This window comes from Myotis daubentonii, chromosome 4 (assembly GCF_963259705.1).
Source record: "Myotis daubentonii chromosome 4, mMyoDau2.1, whole genome shotgun sequence".
Classification (NCBI taxonomy): Eukaryota; Metazoa; Chordata; class Mammalia; order Chiroptera; family Vespertilionidae; genus Myotis; species Myotis daubentonii.
Window position 1 is genome coordinate 49317456 of NC_081843.1, and position 26837 is coordinate 49344292.

General features: G+C 34.7%; 1 protein-coding gene across 3 annotated transcripts in view; it reads right to left on the reverse strand.

Annotated features, from left to right (window-relative positions):
• Nucleotides 1-336: 336 nt before the first annotated feature.
• The window catches only part of YTHDC2 (YTH N6-methyladenosine RNA binding protein C2), a 64575-nt gene continuing 38074 nt past the window's right edge, over nt 337-26837 (reverse strand). For 2 of the 3 annotated variants that reach the window (XM_059693888.1, XM_059693890.1), the window contains 11 exons: nt 26547-26666; nt 25970-26242; nt 22444-22570; nt 20819-21024; nt 20273-20468; nt 16833-16942; nt 15191-15483; nt 7241-7412; nt 4645-4848; nt 3702-3884; nt 337-2252 (listed from right to left, as the gene is read on the reverse strand). In XM_059693888.1, coding sequence (XP_059549871.1) covers nt 2172-2252; nt 3702-3884; nt 4645-4848; nt 7241-7412; nt 15191-15483; nt 16833-16942; nt 20273-20468; nt 20819-21024; nt 22444-22570; nt 25970-26242; nt 26547-26666 — 1965 coding nt within the window. In that variant the 3' untranslated portion in view covers nt 337-2171. The remainder of the gene's footprint in view (nt 2253-3701; nt 3885-4644; nt 4849-7240; nt 7413-15190; nt 15484-16832; nt 16943-20272; nt 20469-20818; nt 21025-22443; nt 22571-25969; nt 26243-26546; nt 26667-26837) is intronic. The other variant, XM_059693889.1, reaches the window with a different exon arrangement.

Below are 26837 nucleotides of genomic sequence, written 5' to 3' on the forward strand. Positions count from 1 at the left end.
ATTGCTGGAGTGACGCTGGGTTGTTCAGCGGGTACAATGGCAAGTTAGCATAATGAAGTGTCCTGGCTAAGAACAAAAGGTGGATGGCTGAATATTTTATTAATATTCCAAAGATTTTACATTAAAACATGTCTTGAATTTTTTTTCTATGCCCCTATCATAATAAGGATATTTTTTCTCAAGGAGTTTGTACTAATATGAAACCATCACCTTCAATGTCATTATAATATTCTTCAAGGTGCTTGAAATTCATTAATATCTCAAGGGATATTGCTGATCACTGTTACCTTAGTCCTAATATGTAGTATCAGAAATAACAAGATATAAATAATTGAGTAGAATTTCATCTAATAAGTATATTTAAAGTTCATCTCTTCAAAAACAGCATTTTAATTACATTCAAATTGTACTCATTTTATATAGGTATCAACAAAGTCATCATTTCCACAGGGGGCTAGATATTAGAAAACAGATAAAAATGAAACAAGTTTTATTTTTCAAAAGTCCTTAACTTCCAAATTTAGAACACCAGGAACTGCTAAATATACACCAAAACAAAATGTAAACATTATCAGAGGAACACAAGTTGCTCTAATAGGAAAAAAACTGTAATACACATACAGTGAAACATAATTCACATAGATTCAATTTATAGGTATGTCTCAAAGTATAAAATAAATTTTAAAAACCAAATATCTACAAATACAGGCCAAAATCACATATGACATTCTAAACTAATATATCAATATATAATGCTTTACCAGAGGAAGAAGGGTTCTCAAGATTTTATGCTGACCTATAAATTTTCACTTCTTTGTTCTCAAATACAGAAGCAGATGACTCGGAGTTCTTGTCTTTAAATTAATTTCCTGTTGGTGTTGTTATCTAGAAATGACCCAAATGTATCATGACAAGTGCTACCAACCTGTTCTATTTAGAGCTCAGTGACCAAGACATTTCATTCTTTTTTACCTGTACCTCTATTTCCCTTCAAAAAGCTTCTTAGGAAACTTTATAGATAGTGGTGGTAAAGAGTTGAAACCAAATAATTCTGAATTGGCAAAGAAGTAGATAGTTGGCGCTAACACAGTTTTATAAAAAAAATCACCACCAACACCACCCTAATTTATTAAACCATTAAGTGCAAAAAAAGAAATAAATCATCCAAAACATAGCAGGATAAAAAGTACTGGAAAACGAATAGAAGGCATTTAGAACTGTGATGCTTGTGGGCTTCAGTTTGGAAGACATACAGCAAACAAGTTATCACTACCTGTTAAACTACTTGTATAATTTGTTTAAATTTCTAACTTGTCTAAATCAAGTTGCCCTAGACAAAACAAAAAGGTCATAATTACTGTGCTCATGTAAGTTGTAATATGGGAGGAAGAATGGGGTAAGGCACCCATCAGGTTAAAAGAGGCAGAACCAGCAAGAAAACTAAGCACTGAATTTGACCTGAGGAATGTTGCCTTTCTTCAGACTTTCCTGCATTACATAATTGCAGAAAAAGAATACCCCTCCTTTTTTTCTTAATGTATGTTAGGCTAAAAATGACAGAATAAATAGTTGTTAATTAGCACACACTATTTTTTAAAAGAAACATTTTTTAATCTGGTTGTTTGCTTGTTGGCTTTTTAATCATAAATCTTAAGAGTTGACTCTTCTAAAATGGTGCACAGATGTACTGATATATTTAGGCCTTTCTTAAAAGTAAACAACTTAAATAGGGGGCATCTGTAATAGTGTTAACAATAAAAAGTAAACAAACTTACTTTGCATTAAAAAAATAATCAATATGAACTATAATTCAGTGTTTTAAACAAATGAAACACTCAACTTCAAATTAAGTATATTTAAAATAACTGCTGTTTTGTCAAATAATGAAACTACTATGTTTTATTCAATTAGAAACTTACAATTAATAAACATTACATAATCACTCTATATTATCACTATTAAAATTATCATTATCTCTTTTATATGAAGATGATGGTTCTAAAGCAATACTCTAAACCAGAAAAGCCCATCTAAGTTTTTGGAAGTCAGTGCATTCTGTACCTAAGTGCTCTTGAAAGGTTGAAAGATAAAGAGATAAGTAATCTGAAAGATATCCTTAATGACCACAAATATTGCCAGTACTCAAAGTCAAGAATGGTATAACTCGAGTGTCAATCAGTTGTCGTTTTTTCTCCTGATGGAAGGCGTTCCCATAACTGTAGCAACTGTTCCCCAATCTGAGGTTCTAGTTCCTAGATAAATCAAAAGTCAGAATAAACATTAAAATAACTGGACTGAATTTTATAATCACCAATACCTACACTGATAAAAATGTAAGAAAATCACTGTAAATTTTATTTTTCTACCAGCACATACTAAAATTATATGGAATACATTGCTTTAATTCTTTGCTTTAGGATTTATGAAGCATTTAAGACTGTAGTTAACCTGCAAATATCGCAACTATTTGTGACAACTTGATGAGAGACTTCCATGGAGTTCTGCTAGAATTTTTTTTTTTTTTTGTATCTGGAAATAATGAATTTTGTTTCTAATGGATATTTAGCAAAAGCATTCAGCTTGACCTATAAAACATAGCATATTAGATATTTCCAGTGTTTTTTTCCAAGAGACTAGCTTAGATGACTATATAATAATCTTAGGTATTAGACTTATTTCAAAATCACTATTTAGGATAAAAATAAAAATATTCTTATATAACTGAAAAGAATGTTATTTACAGTCCTCTTGTGACAAGATGTGCTTTTAAAAAGAATCCACTCTTCATGTGGTAATCTGAAGTGAGTCACACTGGTTCAAATAAATTATTAGCCGTGTGACCTTAGGCAAAACTAATTTCTTTGAATCTATTTTATCCTACATAAAATTGGGCTAATAATTCATTGTGTGCATTAAATTACCTCATATTACAGTTAGCACAGTAATCCATATGTATGTTAATTCCCATCACCCTAGCTAGTTTAAAAATGTATGTCATGAAGACAAGGTAAAACATAATAGAAATAAAACAAGCCACAAAAATATAAAAAGGTTATTTTTTTACATTACACAAATTAGTTAAAGTCTTAATGGAGTTTAGATACTGTTGTTAACCTTAGATTTTAGTAAAATTACAATACTTCAGAATTACACTCAGTTTTGATCATATCTTAGGACAGTAATGGCGAACCTATGACACGCGTGTCAGAGGTGACACGCGAACTCATTTTTTTGGTTGATTTTTCTTGGTTAAATGGCATTTAAATATATAAAATAAATATCAAAAATATAAGTCTTTGTTTCACTATGGTTGCAAATATCAAAAAATTTCTATATGTGACACGGCACCAGAGTTAAGTTAGGGTTTTTCAAAATGCTGACACGCCGAGCTCAAAAGGTTCACCATCACTATCTTAGGAGGATAACAGGAGTCTCCAAAAAGGAACTTAAGAAATATTTTATATATGCAATGACAGAAAGAAGTCAAATTTACAAAATGTTAAAAAAGCAATGAGCTCTATAAGAAATATTTTGCAAGAAAGCTTTTACTAGCTCCTTTACAAATCTGAACCACTATTTTCCATGTGCATGTGGAAAATAGGATATATATTCTTACAATGGCTCCTCAAACAAATCACTAAATAACAGCAAAACAAAATAAAAAGAAAAGTAGAAGAAAAATATTAAATGCCATTGTATACCTGCCCATCTCTGCTTATCTGAACTTTCTTGTTATCATTCCAAGGATTGAGCAAATGGTGTGCAAACTGAAAGGGAAGACTTTCTTTTCGTATCCACTCCACCTTAAATACTCCTCCAAGTCCAGCTGAGCCCCAATCCTGGCTCTTCTCCTTTCCTATCTCAGATGACATCCTAGAAAATCCCTGTGGATAAAATGAGGTGGAAGGATAAAAGTGAATTCAATTTATCTGAGAAAGCTATGAGGGTTTTTTTTAAGGGGAAAAATATAATATAAAAGTAATACATAGCTAACAAAAACGGGGGGGGGGGGGCGGGAACATCTGTAATACTTTCAACAATAAAGATCAATTAAAAAATAAGCTACTTATTAAGTGTTTTTATAAAAAAAATATAAGCAAATTTTATAGGAAAGACCAATTCCAGCCTTCTAACATAATTTCAGATATGACAGATATTTTCTAAATAATATTTCAATAGTTCTAAACCCACATTTATACCATAATAAATGGATACAATCTAACCTCTATGCTTTTACTTCCAAAAACTATATTATCAAATTCATTATTTTAAAAATTCAGATATATGAGTTAAGACACACACTCAGTTTCTTGATTGTCAATACTAACTTCCTTGACCTATTTAAATAAACATCTTACCAAAAATTCAAGATTCTCATTGTTTTTAATCTACCCCAGAAATGGTAAATCTACAGTTGTCTTCAGAAGCATAAATTGTTTATCTGGAGAGGTTCTGGTAAGATAAGGCAAAAACAAAGGGATCCCTATTTATCATGCCCTTGAGGAGGTGCAATGTATTTCTCATTCTAAGACAAAATTGCATTCCGATGTAATACAAAGCCAGGGGTTTTTGTTGTTGTTTGTTTTTTATCTCTATGGTCTAACCTGCAGCCAGAAGAACCCTTACTGCTTCAGGATGGCTCACCTGGAAATGTCCAGATCCTTGAACAGAAAAAACCAAGTAAACCATGCTGCTTTCCCAAAAGGCTCGATTTAGCTTCCGCTCATTACTAGGGGTTGTAGACCAAATACCCTTCTGTTGAGAAATTTCAAGGTTTCTCAAATTGCTACTCTTCATTATGAAGTATCGAATAGGCATGTTTGGTCTTGGTGAAGGAGATTTTGACCCCTATAAAAGAATGCATAAATTCTTGAAAGGTAATTTGACCTTTCGGAATCAATAGGCTCCATTAAATAACATCATCATGAACATATAAACCAAAATAGTTTACCAAATATTCAACAAATGCGAACAGCTCTGTCATTCATTCCTGAAAAACTACACAAGGCTCAATCAAAATGAGGTTAAAGAGCCCAAACCCAGTACTCAGTTTCAGAGCATTCAAAATCCCTTATCAAGAAAGGATCCTGGATTACCAACTTTGATTTATACTCCAAATGTACTTCCAGAAAATATTTTAATAAACTTCAAAGTCTGAAAACAAAACAAATACTGCTCCAGCTTATTGCCAGGATACAGTTTCCAGGTAACAGTGCAAGGAAACAAACAGAAACCAGTGGTCTTGCTGAAATGCAGAGACAGACCAGGCAACTAGTATTTGCATGGCAGTGAACTAGACCAAAGAAGTTGCACAGAAAGTGAGCTCATGGGAAACTGCAGTTTTTGGTTAAGTGCTGACCTGCACACAAGTAAGAAAAAATGACTTGAGGCCTGGAAAAGACCCAAAGGAAGGAAGTACACCTGATAATTCTGAGCGCTCACACATATGGCTGAGAATACTTCCTGTTATCCCCAACCAAAATAGAAATAATTTGGACTAATAATGGGTCATTAGTCCACAGAAACATCACACCTTAGTATCAGAACTAAATTAGTACCAGATAAAAACTGCTCTGGAACCACCCAGGCACTGCTTACTAGCAAATCCTGAAAAGATTAAATTGATTGCCACTAACTTAACTGTATACCAAAAGGATATCTAACACTATTTAAAGGAATACAACAAAAATCATGTAGCCAAACAAAATTATAAGGAATGCAAAGGAACAGAAGAATATGATCCATAACTGGAAAATAAATTAATCACTAGGAACAGACTCAGATGATGCAATTAGGAGATAAGAATATTAAGGCAGTTATGATAAATATGCTTACTATCTTCAAGAAGGTAAAGGAAACATGAACATGATGAGAGGAGAAATGGAAGGTATTTTTTAAAGACCCAAAGGATGCTCTGGAGATGAACTTATAGTATCTGAAGTGAAAAATACACTAGAAAGAATGCATAATAGATTAGACACTACAAATAAAAATACAAGCGACCTAACTTAAAGATACAGCAATAGAAACCTCTCAAATGAAGCAGAGAGAAAATAACTGAAATATAATTATCAGAGCATCAGTGACCTGTGGGAAAATATCAAGTAGCCTTAGATTTGTATATCCAGGATCCCAGAAAGGAGAAGTGAGAGGTGAAATATAAAATATAAGTGAAGAGCCCTGGCCAGTGTTGCTCAGCGGTTAGAGCACCAGCCCACGCACTGAAGGATCACAGGTTCAATTCCTGGTCAAGGGCATGTACCTGGGTTGCAGGTTCAATCCCCACATGAATTAGGGCATGTGTGGGAGGCAACCAATTGATGTGTCTTTCTCACATCATTGTTTCTCGCTCTCCCTCTCCCTCTCTCCTATTCTCTCAAAAAAAGCAATGGAAAAAATATCCTCAGGTAAGGATTAACAACAAAAAAAGTGAGAAAGTAAAGGTCTTACATTTCCCAAAATTGATGGAAACTATAAATACACAGAATGAAGAAGAAACAGAAGGAAAACTAGACCAAATCATATCAAAATCAAACTGCTAAAAACAAGTGGTAAAAAGAAAATCTTAATAAAAACAGCTAGAGGACCCAGGTGAGTGACTCGGCTGAGTGTCATGTCACCCTGTACACCAAAAATGTTACAGGTTCACCAGAACACAACATACAGTACAACAAATAACCCTAGTCAAATACTTACTCAGGTACTAACAACACAAGAAAGTAGAACTAAATATATTCTAACATTAGAAACCATTCATTTTATAAATTCTTTAAAAGATACATAGTTCTCAATTCCCCATCAAAATTTCCTATCTTCCTAGTTCCATCCTGTTTTGTTTTATACTATATCCATTGAGTTGATAAAATCAATTAACAAAAAAATCCTTTTCAATTCTAAAATTATAAACCAAAGTTAAGATAATCTTCTTCTTATTTGTTTTAACAACAAAAAAAGAAGTTCTAAAGAAATAGAAAGGAAATAATGAACTACTTAGCTACATGCCATCAGTGAATGATCTGTTAGTTTTAAAACACACCAACATGGTAATAACTAGAAAAAAATTGGCAAACAAAAGAAACAAAAAATTTACTCAAGGTGTCTCAAGTTTGCCAGCTTCAATATATATCTAGAACAGAGCCCACAATTAGTAACTGAAAATAATTGGTTTATGATTTTAAATACGTAATATTCAATGTGCTACAAATGTATTCCTTGCTACATCAACTTTTAGATACTCTACCTTTCCTGAGGATGGAGGAGAAGGGCTAGCACAAGGACTTGGGTAATCTTCTGTAGATTTTGCAGAAGCTTGATCTGGTCGGTCATCAGTGCTTCGTTTAGGATGTAAAATTCCTCTATCTTTGTACTTCTGAGGTGGATGTAGTGCTGGAGATGGAGATTTCGTCAATACTCTTGAGTGAGAAGGAAGAAGCAAAGGCGACCCATTATATGTAAGTTCATAATACAAAGCAAATGCCATTTTAAATCAAAGTTTCAAAGACATTATAGTTGATAGGACATTTTTTAAAAGGGAATTTCATTCTTCTATTACATTTGGAAGTTAAGAAACAGTTGGACTATTATGGTACAGTTTACAAAAACAAATATACAAAAACATATTTTTAAGACAATCTACAAAAGTCTTTAACTTAATATTAAAAATTACCCAAGTATTATTCCCCTTACCAAATCCCTATCCCTCCTTTATGATGGTATAGGAGAGAACTTAACAATTATATTTTATATTGACATTTAATGTCTTTAACATTATAAAATTATTAAACTACATCTAAGCCAATGGCCTTTACAAGAATATCACCCACTCCACTTCCCTTCCACCTCCACAGCATATCTTAGAGCCAAGTAAAATAGATATAAAAAGCATACTAAAATAGTAAGGTAAAGTGGAAATAATGCTGGACTAAAGTCAGGATAAAAGATTTCTAGGACAGTACTAAATTTATAACTAACTAGGTATATGATCCTGGGCAAATCTTTTAATTTATGAGCTTAAAAAGTATATATTTGTGGAACAACCAGACATTTAAAAATAAACTGAGTACTTCCTAAAATCATGCAATATCCACCTATAGAATATTCTCACCCAAACACTGGATCTAATCAAGCACTGAGAGCTAACTACCAGTTTACATGAACTACTTAAGATATAGCAATAAATAACACCAGGAGAAATGAAGAGACAAATCCAGAATGTGGTACAGTAAGTACTCAGTGTCATCAACAAGTTCTGTGACTTTAAGCAAAATGATGTATAATGAACCAATTTTACCATAGGCTAATTGACATAAACAAGAGTTAAGTTACTATGTCATCTCATCAACATTATAATGAAACACTTTGAATGAAATGATGTTATTCAAGGACCTGCTGTACATCTCACAGTACCACTGACCTAGTTTCTTCAAAAAGGCCAACTAAGGAACTGCTCTGATCACAAGGGACTCAAGAAAAACAACACCCTGGTACAATGCATAAGTCCTCCCTGGATGCTAATTCAAATAAATCTATAGAGAACTGGGGAAATTATCATTTCATTGAAATTGATAATTGGATTTTGATTATGTAGGAAAAAATGCCTGTTGTATTAAGAGATGAATAGTTAAATGTGGAAGGGTAAAATGACAGGATGTATGGTATTAATTTTGAAATATGTAAACAAAAACGAAAGCAAAAGGAAAAAATATTTGGCTACAAACAAGTAGGTGAAATCTTGGTTATTACTGAATCAGGGCTATGGAGTTCATGATAGTATTTCATTTACTTTGCTGTGCTTCACAATATTTATAATGAGTAAATTGAAAGCAGAAAAGGGTAAGTGTTCAATAATCCACTAGCTTCCACAGTCTTTGCAAGTCCTGCCTACTAGACAAGTCGAAATAGCTTATGCCCACAATTGTTTCCATTTCTATAAATATCTTAGAAGGATCGTTTCTTTCACAAATGAAATAAAATAGCTAAAACTTAAAGATATTAATAAAATGTGATGTATGCATATATGAATCATTAACTTGATTAGAAGTACAAAAATTAAATTTTCAAAGATTTTTTTCCTCTCATAACCGAAGTTCAATGACTTTTTTAGTTACAACTTCTAACATTCCATCATTCTTACCCTGGTACCTAACTGACCTGAAAATTAGCTGACAGAACTTAATGAAGGCAAAATCTTATTAAAGTAAAAATGATATTTTCAATAGAATTAAATACCTATTTTTGTGGTTTTCAAGTTGATCTTTTACTCTGAGCCTTATTTTAGCTTTTTTCTCATGTTTATTTGGTTTCCCCAAAACATTTCATTCAAGTAGAAACAAAGTATTCCTGTAAACCAGCGGTTCTCAACCTGTGGGTCGCGACCCCTTTGGGGTCGAACGACCCTTTCACAGGGGTTGTCTAAGACCATCGGAAAACACATATATAATTACATATTGTTTTTGTGATTAATCACTATGCTTTAATTATGTTCAATTTGTAACAATGAAATTGGGGGTCACCACAACATGAGGAACTGTATTAAATGGTCGCGGCATTAGGAAGGTTGAGAACCACTGTGGCGTAAACCATTCCACCTAAATTTTCATTTAGGAGGAACAAAGAGTTCTGATATAGAGCTCACTTATAGCTCATTTTTTCTTATGTAAATCTTTTGCCATTAAATTACTATTTGAAAATGATAAGAAAAAAACATTAGTTTGGCTTTGGGATGGGACATGGGCAATTTCTAGTATTTTAATAATTTCTTAAACTATTCTTAAATATTTTTAATTCAAAATATGACTTTAGGTAAAAACTTTATAGGATGGAGGATATTATAAGGCTGAGGTGCAGAATGTACAAAGCTTCAAATGTAGAGTTGAAGAGTTAACTGAAAATATAAGCAGCCCAGGCCAGTATGCAGTTGGTTGGAGCATTGTCCTATATATTGAAAGGTGTGGATGTACCTGGGGCACATAACTAGATTTCAGGTTCAATCCCTGGTTGGGTGCATACTGAAGGCAACCAATCAATGTTCTCTCTCACAATGATAATTCATTCTTTTCCTTTCCTTTCCTTTCCTTCCCTTTCCCTTCCCTTCCCTTCCCCTTCCCTTCCCCTTTCCCTTCCCTTCCCCTTTCCCTTCCCTTCCCCTTTCCCTTCCCTTCCCCTTTCCCTTCCCTTCCCCTTTCCCTTCCCTTCCCCTTCCCCTTCCCTTCCCCTTTCCCTTTCCCTTCCCTTCCCCTTTCCCTTCCCTTCCCCTTTCCCTTCCCCTTCCCCTTCCCCTCCCCTCCCCTCCCCTCCCCTCCCCTCCCCTCCCCTCCCCTCCCCTCCCTTCCCTTCCCTTCCCTTTCCTTCCTTCCTTCCTTCCTTCCTTCCTTCCTTCCTTCCTTCCTCTTTCTTTCTTTTCTTTCTCTCTCTCTCCCCCCCCCCCACCTGTCCTCTCTCTCTAAAAAGAAATCAATAAGCATATCCTCAGGTGAGGATTTTTTTTAAAAGAAAGAAAATGCAAGCAAACAGAATATGTGACTATTTTTATATTTATCAAAGGATATTTATTATATTAAAAATAAATGAAATTCACTGACAAAAAGTGTTTTTATTGAAAACATTTATCTAATCTACATCTTGCTGTCCTAGAGTGAAAACTCTAACTATAAATAATTTTTCTCTAAGAAGTAATCCCACAAAGATGATAACTTCTCTCTTCAAAAATAAATCTTCCTAAGAGTCCTCATTCTATTCTTCACCAAGATACATCAATTCTAGGCATAATCCATTAATTCTACAAAAAGTCCTATTGTTCAATAGGTAGGAGAATGAAAAATGTCAGGCTACAACTTGTAAGAAAATGAAATGTTTGATCCTGGTATCACAAGGTGGGGGGGGGGGGGGGGCGATGAACTTATAAGACAATCAGTTTCTAAGTATAACTAATTACACTTTATAATTCTGATTTTCTTCTGTATTTCCAAATTTTATCAAATGAATATGTATTACTTCATAAAGGAAAAAGGAAGTTTTTATCCAAAAAAATGTGTGCAACTCTGTTAGTATGTGAATATAGGTACACACATAATACATATGCGTTTATACATACATACATACATACACACACACACACACAGAGTTCTCTGTGAATCTAACAGGTTTTTTATAATTCAAGAAGAGCTTTCTTACTGTTGACAATCATATAATAAATAAAAATGTCACATCCAATTGCTAAATGCCAAAAAGGTGTAGGAATAATAAGACCACATTAAAATATCTATGGAGATGTATGTGCACATTCTAAATATTTGCTGTTCAAGTAAGCTTTTAGAATAATCTTTTCAAAAAAGTGGGAGATGTCTAAGTAGAATATATGGTTTTTACTATTCTTTTGTTTAGGAGGGTCTACATCAGAAAGGTTCAGCTGTGCACAATGTGTGGTTTTCTTGGCAACTGGCTAAATTATTCCTAAAACTAGATATCTGAAGAACTTGGAAACCAATAAATATTATTCCTCTTTCACTGAAGTCTGAACTAATAAAGCCTTTATGCTTCTGTGAAATATGCAAAATTTGATCAAAAGAAGGTAATGAAATCCCCATCTGACCCTTGAGCATCACATATCTTTTGTTTCCTTTGTTTCTATTTTCAGTTTTTTACCAGTGAAATCATATTCTTACTACAGAGACTTTCCAATATTGCCAAAATTAGCATCACAGGCAAAATGTTGTCTTTATTATCAACAAGGTAAGAAAATTTTTTCTAATGATAAAAAGAAACATATTTGATTCTATTAAATGTTTACAAGAAATAGTTCTGAATCATGCCCAATGATTCATTATAACCACTATCATATCCTATATAATAAAAACCTAATATGCTAAGTGTCTGACCATTCTACTGTTCGACCAGTCACTATGACGTGCACCGACCACCAGAGGGAAGACGCTCCGACCAGTAGGTTAGCTGGCTGCTGGGGTCCAGTCAATCGGGACTGGATGAGACAGGCCAGACATGCCCTACAGCCCTCCCGTGGTCCTTCCCTGGCCCCGATTGTACACCTGTGTGGTCCCTCAGCCTGGCCTGCACCCTCTCACAATCCAGGACCCCTCGGGGGATGTCAGAGAGCCAGTTTCAGCCCAGTACCCGCAGGCCAGGCTGAGGGACCCCAGCGGTGCACAAATCCGTGCACTGGGCCTCTCGTTATATCATAATATATTTTTGGGTAAATAATTCAAGAAGAGTTTTCTTACTATTGACAATCATATAATAAAAATATCACATCCAATTGTTAAATGACAGAAAGAATAAAAGAATTTGATTAAATTGAAACAAATTTTGTCACAATAAATTTATTTACTTATTATATGCCTCTCAATAAAATGTAAATTCTCTGAAGAAGTCTATTTTGTTTTGTACATTGCTCTATCCCTCATACCAAGAACAACAGGCATTGAATGTATCACTGAATGAATAGATGGTTTTTCTGTAGGAATACTAGTCAGCAATATTGATATCTAGGTAATACTTGTGGGTTGTTCTTTTAAATGGCTATAGCCATCACTTCTTGCTGTAGGGTACCTACGAAAGATGCCACTTGACATACATTAACTAAAATGTAAAATAAAAAATGTTGCTATCTTCTCAACAGACCCTAAATTTGTGAATTCTTAAAAATAAACATTGAGTTTTTCTGAAAAAAAAAATTTCTTATTAAATAACTCACATACCAGTAGCCTAAAATCCTTCATATTATCTTAAAACTCATAAGAATTACTAGGGGCCTGGTGCACGGATTCATGCACATTGAAAAAAAAATAATTAGAATATTTTAATATTTAATATTGGATTTTGTATTCCACAGAGTACATGTACCATATTTGATTTTACAATCTGAAAAAGTTGAGGACACTGGTCTTCATTTGGAATTTTTGCCTTAACTATATGGTCAATGTCATGTCCCGTTCATAATTTGGATTCACTATCTAATATCAATAATATGTGAGCATGAGGCAGTCCATGTTTCTGAAATTCGGTGACATGAATTTTAGCTGTAGCATTGCCAAATAAATCAAATTTACATATATCATTTAAAAAGAGCATTCAGTTTAATATTAAAAACACTGGCTACCAAGTCAGGTCTGTTTTCAACTTTTTGCCAGTGCTGTAAATTATTTGTAATACCTACCCATTTGGGGTTGCATGTCATGGTTATAAAAAAATCAGGCTTGCCATACTTCGTTACAATTGCAATAGCATCCTGATATCGCTGCTGCATATTTCTGGGAGTACCCCCAAAAGACGATGGAAGTATTATCATTTTACCAATCAGCACATTGTGATTTTCAGATCTAGATGTGAGATGATCCATCAAACCACTATATTTTTCAACTCTCAACTTATATTGGTTTGCTTTAATGAAATTTATCCGATTTGCTTCCATTTTTTAGTATGAATTGACAATATACTGGTAAGCTAATTTTCCTGCATTTAAAATAGAATTGAACATGTCCCACACGGAGAGATGAAATCCATAATACTGCATTTGTGTGCCTCATGTCTTTACATTTTGTCTGGTATTATTGTTGATTACACTGTCGTCTCTGAGTCTTAATGCAATATCTGTTCCCCAGCCTTTTTCACCATGTGGAAAAAGAATAGGATACGTCATTGCATCTAATGTAGAAAACAGGATACTGATTTATTTTAGTGGCATTCGTATTATTGGGATCTGGTTTACAATGAATGAACAGGTCCCTTTCAAAGGGAGGTTCTCCATCTTCGTTTCTAAATATGATGGCAACCTCAGTTACACGGGGAGAATTATATCTACCCAGATCACTGTTACGATTATATTTAATTGCCATTGTTACTTCCGTGGGAGCAATACATTTTGCTGCTGCTTCGGATTGGGCTTCCTTTTCTACCTCATGTAGCATCTTGTATGATTTTGTTAATTTGTTTATTTCATGCATGAGGTTGTTGATATTGATCATGAGTCTTTTTGAGCAACCGTGGTTTTCTGGCATTGCTAATCTTTTACTTGTCGCTTCGGCCGTGTCTAAAACGTAGAGTTGAACAAACTTCTGAGAAACACCATCTGAAGGATGTAAAGTTCCAGTACGGTGATAAACTTGACTGTGTATTCTAAAACAGTATGGCCCATATCCTGATGATGAAGTGATATTTGCACCCATTGAAGCAAAAGCAAAAGAACTATTTATGGAATGAATATTTTCCATAAAATTTTTACTATCAGAATCTTCCTTAATCATTAATTTTTTAAAATATTCCGGGTATTCTGAAAACATATCATTTGGACAAACTTTACCTTTGCTGCAACATCGAGTAAATTTTCCATCAGATGGTTTTCTATTGGAGAAATTTAGTGATAGGCAAAACTGACATGTAACAGTCATTTCACCACAACTATGTTCGATAATTGCATCCTCATTTACTTAATTTTTGCTGTGAAGGCAGTTCCTACCAGTATTGGTAGTATTTGTCGATGACAGTTTTTCAGACATATTCTGTCAATGATGATGCTTTCTTTCGGCCGCAGAGGTACATTGTGCCAATAGTTGGTCTTCAGACATATTCTAGTGACGACGCCAGCTTCTTTCGGCTACAGAGGTACAATTGGGGCTGGCCGGCCGGGGAGGGACCACGGGAGATTGGCCTGCCTAGAAGGGACCGCAGGAGGGCTTCAGGGCATGTCTGGCCCTGTCTCACCCCGGCAGCCCCAGCTTGCATCCCCAGCCTTGCAACCCCAGCTTGCACCCCCAGCCGCACAGCCCCGCAGCCCTGCCTGGCACCCCACCTTGGCCTGGCACTGCCTGCTCACCTGCTTCACCATCCCACCACGGTCCCGCTCTCGTTGGGGCCTATCAGGGCTGGCAGTCCCTCCACTGCTGCCCACTGCTGGCGCCGTGTTGCCAACACCTGCCAAGTACCACACCATCCCCTGGTGGTCAGCGCATGTCATAGCAAGCGATTGAACTCCCTGTCGAACTCCCAAAGGGACAATTTGCATATTAGGCATTTATATAGAGGTTTTCAAAGGAAAAATCTCTTCCCATTTTACTGTGACCTTTCTGTGTTCCTTACATGATAACAATGTAACTTCTAAGTATTATAAAAGCACATAATTCCATAATAAATAACTTTTCCTGGAGAAAATGTCTCCTGTTTCAAGCCATTAATTTACCTTTCTGCAGTAGTAGACTCATCAGGAAATTCAGTATCTGCTGAACTTTTCCTACTATTATTTGACCTCCAAGATGATGCCAAAGGAAGTTCTTCTGAAGACATAGGCCTTGGCCTTTGTCCAATCCCAGATGGTTGTTGTAAACCTGCAGACTGTTCTTCAGTGCTTAAAGCAGCTATAATTGCTCTAATGGTTGCTTCATCAACTTGAGACCACGGTTTAGATGGAGCTCTCATTCGGCGTAAAAATAAGCTGTGCCACTTCTGTCTGAGCTGCAGCAATAAACTGGCGGCCTACAATAAAATAGTTTCTTCAGTTCAAATATGCTTGCAAGCACCTATTTGTTTATTAATTAAGGGTCTTTGAATGTTTCCAAAGAACAAGGTTTACATTTCATATAATTTACTACTACTTTCATTCTTTTTATTGCAAGAATGAAATAAAATTTCTTCTTTACCATATTTGAGGCACAAAATCAAATGAAACAGTTTATTGAGAGAGACAATATGTGGTAGAGTGTGATTAATATCTCAAAAGCAGAGTAAACAAACAAAAGCAGAGTAAAAAACAAAAGCAGAGTAAACAAACAAAAATACATTTAGTTCCATTCATTTTATTTTAGTGACTGTGGAACATCCAAATAATGATGTCCAGAAGGCAGCTGGATTCATATGTCCAGGGAAAGGCCTAAGCTAGATATAGACGTGGTAGTCATCAATGCATAAATGGTTAGAGGTAGTCTCTAGGAACTGTGCAGAGACAGTGAAAAAAGCAAAGCACCAAGTATTGGAGAACATCTAACATTTAAGGCACAAACACATAGAGAAGAGTCCGTGAAAGAACCTAAGAAGAAATGGCCTCTCTAGAAAAAAGAAGAATCAAGGAAGATTAATGTCACGGTATCTGGTGACAAAGAAATTGGGACAGATGTGAGGAGGAAAAATGGGAAAGATAAAATTACAAAAAGAAGGTTATGGACAATACTGCCAAAAATGAGAAGAGGTCAAATTTGTCAAGGACAGCAGGCTGGTTTTGACAACATGGAGGACAATATTGTCCTCAGCAAGAACAATTTCAGTGAAGTGACAGGCTATTGGATATTCAAGTGAGACTACATACAGTAGGTTCAAATGATGGAAGAATCCTAAAAAGGTAAATCTAGCCCTTGTTGACTATTCACAGCTTAGCTGCCAAAACAAAACAAAACAAAAAGCTATAAAATGACCTTTAAAAGTGGAGATGAAATTAAGGGTAGGCTTTGTCAAGAAATATTTTTAATTTGAAAAGAAACATTCCTCTTTCCCAATTCAGAGATATGTGAAAAGAGAAATCAGAAAGGAATTCAGATCTTTCTCTTAGAAATAGTTAAAATAAAGGGATTTCTTGTGTACCCAATACTCAATATTTCATTATATACACAGAAATACTCAAAATATTACCATGCATAAATACTGATCTGCACCTACGTTTTTCAAATCCACTGTTGGATTAAACCCCAATGCAGCAGAGAATACCTGAGGGCCCACAACTGAAAAAGAAGTTGTATTCTCTAATGCTAAGAACCCAATATTATAGATATAATTTTCATTATATTGTTTATCAGATCATACTAACTGGATCACACTACTAAAGAGCAACTTACCTCAGGCTCTAGTTTGAAATTGAGCCACTCATCAAGTTTCAAAGCTGCCAGATTAGCAGTAGTTCTATCTTCCATTTCACTATCACTACTATCATTAGGAATACCATCCGCTGTCGAAACAAATATTGAAAGAAAAATTTTCACTTTAACCATTTTATATTATAGCAAAAAGAATAAGCAAATATAGATTTACACACCACATTTACACAAATCTTCCTGATATACTAACAATTTGTGTGGGGAGTTCTCTAAACCCCATAGGTCACAAATTAAATCTCAATATTTAAAAGGAGGGGGGAAAAAGGAATTGTAAAGACTACAATCTCTAATCTCAAGGCAACAAAACAAAAAAGAAATTAAAAAATCCAAAAAAATATTTAGATAATAAGTAGATGGAGAAGAAAACTAAGAACATCAGGGAATAAAAACATTAAAAATAGTAAGGAAAAGAATGATATATTAGGGAAGACAAAATGTTATTAATAGTTAAAACTATAATCCAGTTCCTTAAAACCTAATAAGCAATCCTGATAAATTTAATAAAGGGAGAAAAAAGCACAAATCTAACCACAAAATCAAAACTGAGCATAAAATTGTAAAAATGGTTCAAAATGTGTTAAGCTTAAAAGAATTATAAGAGTCTTGAAACCTTCAAGGAAAATTCATTTCTATAAAACAAATTGAAAGAATAAGTAATTACTAAAACTGAAAGAATAAGAAATAGAAAAACTCAGACTATTTAAGGAAGAAATTCAAGATGTCCTTAAAGAACAACAACAAAGAAATCCAGAACACCAAGTCTCTCAAACTTTCAAGAAATCAAATAACAGCCAGTTCCTTTAATGAGAGAATCTAAACCTAACCTTAAAACTGATAAAACCAAAAACCTAAAGATACTTAAATGTGCAAATGCACACACCACACAAACTCTATGTAGGTCAGCCTAACTAATGATCATAAATATTACAATTTTAATAAGTGCTGGCAAAATATTTAGCATTGCAATGAATTACTCTTAGTCCAAGAAAGGTTTATTCTTGTAACAATATGATGGTAGTTCCATAAAAAAAATATACACCACATCAATAAATGAAACAAATTCTGATTACATGAACAAATGCTCAAGTTATTTAACAAATTCAACACATTTTTAAAACATTAAAAACAGAACAATTCTGCCTTAATTTAATGAATGAAATAATTTATTAAAACAAGAATTATAATCAATGGTACAACTTTAGAATTTAAACCTTTAAAATTAAAAAGGACAAAGTAGACCATTTAATGGTTTTCCAATATCATGAAAAAGAGATGAAAAAATAAATTTTGGCAACAAATTAAAATATTAGCACCTGAAGGTAATATAACTTAAGAAATAGAGAATCCAAAGGATTAATAAGAGCTTAGTAAAGTAACCAAGTACATAAAATATACTCTTGGAGGTAGAGTTCTTATTAAGGAAGAACAACAGGCAAAGAAAAAGAAAACCTATTCACCATAATTCAAAAACAGAAACAAAACATCTTAAGAATCATCTTAAGAAATATATCCAACCTTTACAAAGTTACCAAAAAATTGCTAAATTTAATAGAAGATATAGCTACATAGGAAGAATATATTAAATTTGCTGGAAGCAAACACTAAATTAAAATCACAAAAGAACTGTTTGGTGTCAAAAGGCTTATAAGAAGGTGACTACTCAATATTCATAAAAAAAATAGGTAAGATTATCAAATAACTTAATAGAAAAGCAGCAAAGAGTTACGGGTAGATCCTCCACCAGATATTAGAGCTTATTAAAATACAAAACTATTGAATAATGTTATAATATAAAGGCAGAAATTTAAAGGAAAAGAAGACAGAGAGTTTTACCATGCCAAATGTAATATGAAATCATATAAACCTTCTAAAAGACAATACATAAGGATTATTTTGGTGCAGGTGAGGGGAAAGCACTTGGAAAAACATGAAATCTACATTTTAAACCAGAGTCAATGCAACATGGTTGAAAAAATTATCTTAAAAATCAAATCATAGCAAAAGAAGAAAAAACGGAGTACTTATCAGGTCCATGGAAGAATGAAACTTTTTCAGCTCTGAAGTGAGCAGTATAGAAAAAGATTATTCAATTTGAATCTATAGCAGTCAAAACACAGAACTAGAATGGCCAGAGTGGCTCAGTTGGTTGGGCATGGTCCTATGCACTGAAAAGTTACCCGTTAGATTCCAACTCAGGGCATATACCTGGGTTTCAGGCTCAATCCCGATTAGGACACTTAGAGAAAGCAACCAAAGTTTTTCTCCCTCTTCCTTCCTCTCTCTCTAAGCATGTCTTCTGGTGAGGATTTAAAAAACAAAACAATACAAAAACACCACAGAACTCAAAATATACAAAACTAACAAAAATGGGTATTATATATGATAGAAAGAAGGCTAACAGCTTTAAATCATGAAACTGTAGGTCAAATTAAGAAAAAAATCAGTTCTCAAACCTTATCCCATCCCACTCTCTCTTTGATCACTGTGTTTCCAATCACATACCTTTAGGTCAATTCCTAGATCATTTCTTAGTGCAGAATCTTGGCCCTTGCCAACTTCTTTATTATCTTCACATAGCTAGCTCCTTCTCATACTTTAGGTCTCAGCTTAAATCACGTCTCCTCAGAGGAATTTGTCTAGGGTTTCTTTCTAAAGTAGGTCATCCCTAAGGCAGTCTGCTTTATTTCTTTCATAGCACTATATAAAACACTTACTTTTTTGCTGTCTGTCTACCATCCACAACCATGTAAACTCCCAAGGACAGAAATAACTTGTCTATTTTGTTTTCTGTTACATCCTCAATACCTACCACAATACCTGACATACAGCAGTTATTCAAATAGTAAATATTTGCTGAGTCACCAAATAGGAAAAAATTAGAAACAATCAAGATGTCCAATTGTAAAGAAACATTTAAATACAATATACCACTTTAATATGATAGAATATTTTGCAGCCAATAATATAAAATATTTCATGTTTTTTATATTCTATACAATCAAAACAGCAGAATATAAAATGATAGTATGGGTAAAATAATTTAAAATATGTATATATCTACAGAAAAATATATAATATTAAGTATGTTTACATAAGGGTAATAAGATATGGGTAACTATTATTTCCTTTAAACAAATACCTTTTATTTTTGTTAATCATTTAAATTCAGTGGAAGAGAAAAACAAACTTCCTATCAGCAAGATTAATAAAAAATGTACAAATCAAGTTATCTTAATTAATTTCAAGAACAGTGGTATGCTTTAGTATTTTCTGGTTAGTCTTATATTAAAAGGGAGCTAATACTACATAAGTTTTTATAATTTCAAAATTTGTTTGGTTTAGCAAAAAGAAAAAAAAATTTCATTTCAAATATATTTTTATTTCCTTCATAACAGATTTACCTCGAAAGGATGAAGATTCCTGAAGAGCATTACTTGCCAACCTAGCTGGTCCACAGAATACCAATACAGTGACGGGTGTCACTGCTGAACAACATCTAATGTTAGCTATTCTATGGGCTCTGGTCATTTCATCATAAATAAGCCAGTCTGTGGGCAGTGCCTGAATTGCTGCAGCTTGACCATTGGCTGGAGGAATCTATTAGGAAAATAAATTAAAAAATTGTTAACTATGTTTATCACCTACTTTACTGGTAATAATTTTAAACTGTAAAACGTCCCTTAATAAAATGGGTGATGCATACCCAAACAAAAATTAAAGCAAGTCATTGCTCATGTAGTTTGTACAAAAGTTCTCATTATTTAACACATTAACTCTTTCAGCTCTAAGAGTCAATCAAAATTTTGTGCCAATACTGAATTATACACACATATATATAATTAATTTCTTAAAGCAGGTCAGTATGTAGAACATTTTTCATTGATTTTTCAACCATCTAAATTAGATGAGTTTCACCTCAAGGCCTAAGAGCATTAAAAATGTTTTACCTTTTTATATTGAGGCTGACTGAGAACTGAAGTGGGATGAAACCGTACTTTTTTCTCCTTTGACCCTGTCAATACTAAATTCTCTCTGTCCACATGGACTAAATTAGGATACATGCCTGCCACCAATGCAGCTTTAACGACAGCCCAATTCTCGGAATTTGTGTTAACATCTCGAATGTCACCACCACCTCGTGCTCTAACAAAACCTAGAAAGAGGAAAAAACCACACCTACTTTTCCTATTGTTCACAACATACTTGTAAATTTGTGTGCTTTTTATAAAAAAAATTGTAGAACCTATGTAAGTTTAATGATATTCAAATTCCACAATAATTAATAAAATCTAATTTAAAATATAGAATCAATGTTCTAAGAAAGTTTAAGTTTGCTCAGGCTAAAAAAAGAAGGTTTATTGGGGGCTTAGAAACTTTTAAAAGTTACACATTCTTGCCTGGCCAGCAGAGCTCAGTGGTTGAGCGATGACCTATGAACCAAGGGGTCACAGCTCGATTCCCAGTCAGGGCACATGCCTGGGTGGCAGGCTCAATCCCCAGTGTGGGGTGAGCAGGAGGCACTGATGTTTCTGTTTCTCTTTCTTTCTCTCTCTCTCTCTCTCTCTCTCTCTCTCTCTCTCTCTCTCTCTCTCTCTCTCTCCTTCCTCTCTGAAGTCAATAAAAATATTTTTTTAAATTACACATTCTTGCAGTCAAGTTATTCATAAGCTGCTATCTGAAACACACTAAAACATAGCTGAAAACCTAAACCATTCTAATAATAATTCCAAAAGTACTTCATATTGTCCCATATTTGAGACAACTCTAAACCCTGTGGTTTATTTCTTATATTACTTTGGCACTTCAGCTCATCTATAAATCCAGACTCTGGTAATCATCTTCTATTTTTTCAATGTATTATGCTACTCAAAAAGGAATTAGCAATTCTAAAATAAAATAGCTACATAAAAAAAAAAAAAATCAGCCGAAACCGACTTGGCTCAGTGGATAGAGTGTTGGCCTGCGGACTGAAGGGTCCCAGGTTCGATTCTGGTCAGGGGCGTGTACCTTGATTGCGGGCATATCCCCAGTGGGAGATGTGCAGGAGGGAGCTGATCGATGTTTCTCTCCCATTGATGTTTCTAACTCTCTATCTCTCTCCCTTCCTCTCTGTAAAAATCAATATAATATATTAAAAAAATAAATCAAAATGCCTTCAAGTGATTACTTGTTGCTTTCTGTTCCAAAAATATGAAGGCCAGCATTTGTAACAAGCTAGTTAAGTTTTTATAATTTATATTTCATAGAGCTAAATAACTGTTTATTAATAGTGATAAAATATAACTGTAATATCTAAACTGATCTTTACCAACAAATACATTTTAAAGTGTTCACTGCCAACAGTACCAAAAGGTATTCACACATTTCTCAATGGCAATTCTGCAGTGTCAATTTTTCAACAAACAAAAGCTGAGGTCACATGGAAGTCTATAAAGCAGGTAATGAATATCACAAAAATGTGATAATGTCATAACAATAATATAAGATGGCATCAGTTAATACTAGAAATACTACGAGGTATTGGCAGGGTTCTCTCAGTGGTTTAAACAGGTTCTTTGTGTGAAAACATTACCTGATGCTCTAAGTTGACCGAGCAATTGAGTTCTCATGCCTATGATTATTTCCATTGTTGCTTGTGAAAGGAAATTCTTTTCACAAAAGGCTCGCTCCCACCCATCACTTCGTGCTTTCTGCCATGCCTATAAAAATATAATTATATAACATAATACATGTACCAGACACTTCTTAGGCAACAAAGTAACTGAAAACCACTACATTAACCACTCAAGGTCAATTCTTCTTCTTCTAATTATTTTATAAAATCTAAGACTTTATTTAAAAAAAAAAAAGAATGTAGATGCAGAAAACAGACTGATACTTGCCAGCAAATGAGCAAAATGGGTAAAGGTGGTCAAAGACACAAACTGTCAGTTATAAACGAAGTTTAAACGCTGGGGATATAATGTATAGCATGGGGACTATAGTTGATAACACTATATTGCATATTTGGAAGTAGCTAAGAGAGTAGAACTTTTTTAAAATAAACTTTATTTTAATGAGATATACTTGACATGTAACATATTAGTTTCAGGTGTACAACATAGTGATTCAATATTTGTATATATTGTATAATAATCTTCAGAATAAATCTAATTAACAGACTAGAGAGATCTTAAAAGTTCTCATCACAAGAGAAAAAAATTATAACTGTTTGAAGATGGATGTTAACTAGATTGACTGTGATAATTCTGCAATATATACAAATATCTTATCATTATGCCGTACAACTGAAACTTATATGCCAATTATACCTCAATTTTTAAAAAAATAAATAATTTAACACTGGACTGGTGTGGCTTGGTTGGTTGATCATCATCCCATGCACCAAGAAGTGGCTGGTTCAATTCCTGGTCAGGACACACGCCCAAGTTACAGGCTCGATCCCCAGTAGGAGGTGTGCAGGAGGCAGCTGATTGATGTTTCTATCTCTCTCCCTCTCCCTTCCTCTCTCTGAAATCAATAAAAATATATTTGAAAGAAAAAAAATAATTTAAAATTTAAATATAAAAAATAAAATCTAAGACTTTGTGATTTATCATTGGTTAAATTTATACTCAAATGCTAAGAAAGTCTTTTGAGTTTATAAAAATCTCAATGAGAGAACTAAGTATCAGGAAACCTAAATGAGCAGTTATGTAAAAATATTTACCTTTCAAATACAGGTGCTAATTGTCCTTCACAAAAGTATAGAGCAGTGGTTCTCAACCTTCCTAATGCTGCAACCCTTTAATACAGTTCCTCATGTTGTGGTGACCCCCAATTTCATTGTTACAAATTGAACATAATTAAAGCATAGTGATTAATCACAAAAACAATACATAATTATATATGTGTTTTCCAATGGTCTTAGGCGACCCCTGTGAAAGGGTCATCCAACCCCCAAAGGGGTCACGACCCCCAGGCTGAGAACCACTGGTATAGAGCCTTTAAAACTAAGCCATCATAATACATTTATATCTAAGAATCCACTATTCCTCCAAAAATAACCTCTGTATCAACCTCCTAATCAGTCTGAGAATGGAAAGTGGGATTTCTAGAAACTATCTAGGTGCAATATAAAATAGCTCCTCTTTTAAAATGAGTTCTTTTGCTTTGAAATATAACCGATAGATCAAAGCAGTAATTTATCTATTCCCTCTTCTTTTCAAGGAGCTGGGGGAAAAGCAAAGAATAGACAGGAATTCTCCAAATCTTCCTCTAATTATTGTCACTCAACTGATCTGTGATAATACAAGATATCACAGACTCAATTAAGAGCAATGCATTATCCATCCAATATAATAAAAGCCCAGCGACCAAAATGGCAGAATGACCAGAACAATCAGAGACCAGAATGGCTGTGGCCCCTCACCCTGACCAGCCCCGCGCCCCAGCAGGGACCCCCACCCCAATGCGGGGCCCCCATCAGGGCAGGGAAGCCGGCTCCCACCTGTGCACCAGGCCTCTATCCTATATAATAAAAAGGTAATATGCAAATTGACCCTAAGGGTGGAACGAACAGAACGACCGCTCAACCAGTCACTATGAGGTGCACTGACCACCTCTCGGTCCCTTTCCCTGGCCGGAAGGCTCTGATTGCCCATTGGCGAATGGGGAACCAGGGGTGAGTGGCAGGGGACACGTGTGGCGCCAGGCCAAGGCCCCCGCCCCACCGGTCAGCCTACACACAGAGGGTGACCCACAGTGGGGGTGGGGCCAACAAGCAGGTGGGAATGGCCAACCTCTCAGTCCCTTCCCCTGTCAGGCTCCGATCGCCGGTGGCAAACAGGGCACCAGGGGTGAGTGGCAGCAGAGGGCGGGGCCGGCTGCTGGCAGCCGGGGAAGATGGCCCTGATCACAGGCCAGGCCTAGGGACCATACCAACGCACAATTTCGTGCACCAGGCCTCTAGCTGTTTAATAATGCTCACACAAAAGAAGCTTGTAAATATTTTTGTAAATTGTATGTATTATAAGGAAATACTTGAAAATAGTATTTTCTGCTTAAACAACAAAAAAAAATGCTTTTTTAATGTATAGGCATAGACTACATTCAAAAGAATTTAAGGATAAATAACATGTCTACCTTTTGAAGAAATGCTGAAATTATCCCCTGCATCTGAATTTCTACATTATATATAATTTCCCTTCTTCAAAGCCTCACTTTCCTTATCTTTCCTTTCGCATTTAGCCCTTTCCTCATTTTTCACTACTATTATCTTAACTAGAGGCCTGGTGCACAAAATTCATGCACTGAGGCGGGGGGGGGGGAAGAACTCAGGAGGGGGGGCCCTTCAGCCCGTCCTGTGCCCTCTCGCAGTCCGGGAGCCCTGGGGGAATGTCCGACTGTGGCGGAGGCCAGAGAGGCTCCGGCCACCACCACTGCGCTCACCAGCCGTGAGCCCAGCTTCTGGCTGAGCAGCGCTCCCCTGTGGGAGTGCACTGACCACCAGGGGGCAGCTCCTGCATTGAGCGTCTGCCTGTTGGTGGCTAGTGCATGTCATAGCGACTGGTAATTCTGCCATTCAATCGATTTGCATATTAGCCTTTTATTATATAGGATAGGTTTTAAGTGATTTTTTTAATTTGCTTTATAAAATTAAGTTCTTAGCATAGTGTCTTGATCATACAAAAAAAAAAGATGTACTCTAAAAAAAATAGACATTAAATTCAAGGTAAATTTCTTCTAAGCTTTGTTCTATATATTTCGAGTAACATAGAGTGTTAACTAAAATTTTAGAGCATTCCTTGCCCAAGATATAATTGAAAGATAAGAAACTTGAGTATTAAAAATAAATACAAGTATAAATAAAAATAAGTATGTACACACCTACAATACACATATTCCTACAAAGATAAAATGAAAGAAAAAAGTAGAGAAAAACTGTGATAATGTTAACATTAACAGTAGGAAGATTTTTTTCTGGGAAATTCATAAAATGTGATGTTATGATGAAACAAAATTAATAGAATCATATCTATTTTTTAAATTTCTTACACTTGCTCCAGAAATGTGTTTAACCAGCAACATTTTCAGAAATAAAATAACAATGAGAGTACCTGGAATGCTCTGAGAAGTGCCATATGATCACTGAAAGTTCCAGCAGTGAAACGTTTCCTACAAAGCATAGCTGCACGTTTTTGAGAGGCCTGAGTTGGCAAGACAAAAGGATCTCGATAGGCTAGTGTGCAGGCAATTGTAAGGATAGGGTCCAGACACTTTAAAACAACAGCACACAGGACCATTTTACCAAGATGTGGTTCTACTGGCAAGTCAGCCAAATGATATCCAAGTTCAGTGAGATCTTCCCATGCATCCATTGCATCTATTGTCTAAACAAAAGAATACAAAACAGAATTTAACATAACCAAAAACTATGTTTAAGCAAGTGACATATCTAAAAGTCTATAAAAAAGAAATGAGAATGTAAACTTTGTTTTGCTATCACATCACACACAAAAAATATATTTTGCTTTAAATATATTAAAACAAGCTACTGTTTTATTATAACTACCACAACAGTATTTATTCAAAGTAGATGGTTAAGATAATTTTTTAAAGTACAAAATTAGTTAAGATGTGTTCTCATTTGGTTTAAATTTCATATAGGTTAAATAAAACCATTAAGACACGAACCTTAAGCATTTGTACAGCATTCCGTACAATTAAAGCTGGTGGAGGTTCAGGAGCTTTCATAAGGAAATCCGCAATAGGACAATTAACTGGGGCTAACAGTTTGGTATGTAAACAAAGTTCCTGTAAATAAGAATAGCAAATAATTTTGAAATATTGACATTTATTTTTTTAAAAATCATGAGAACTACAGTACCCAAAGACTAGCGGAGTCTCTGACTAAAATGAACAACAGTAAAGGGAACAATGTCTTTCAAGGAAACATAGGCTCATACTTTGCCCTAGGTTCCAAAA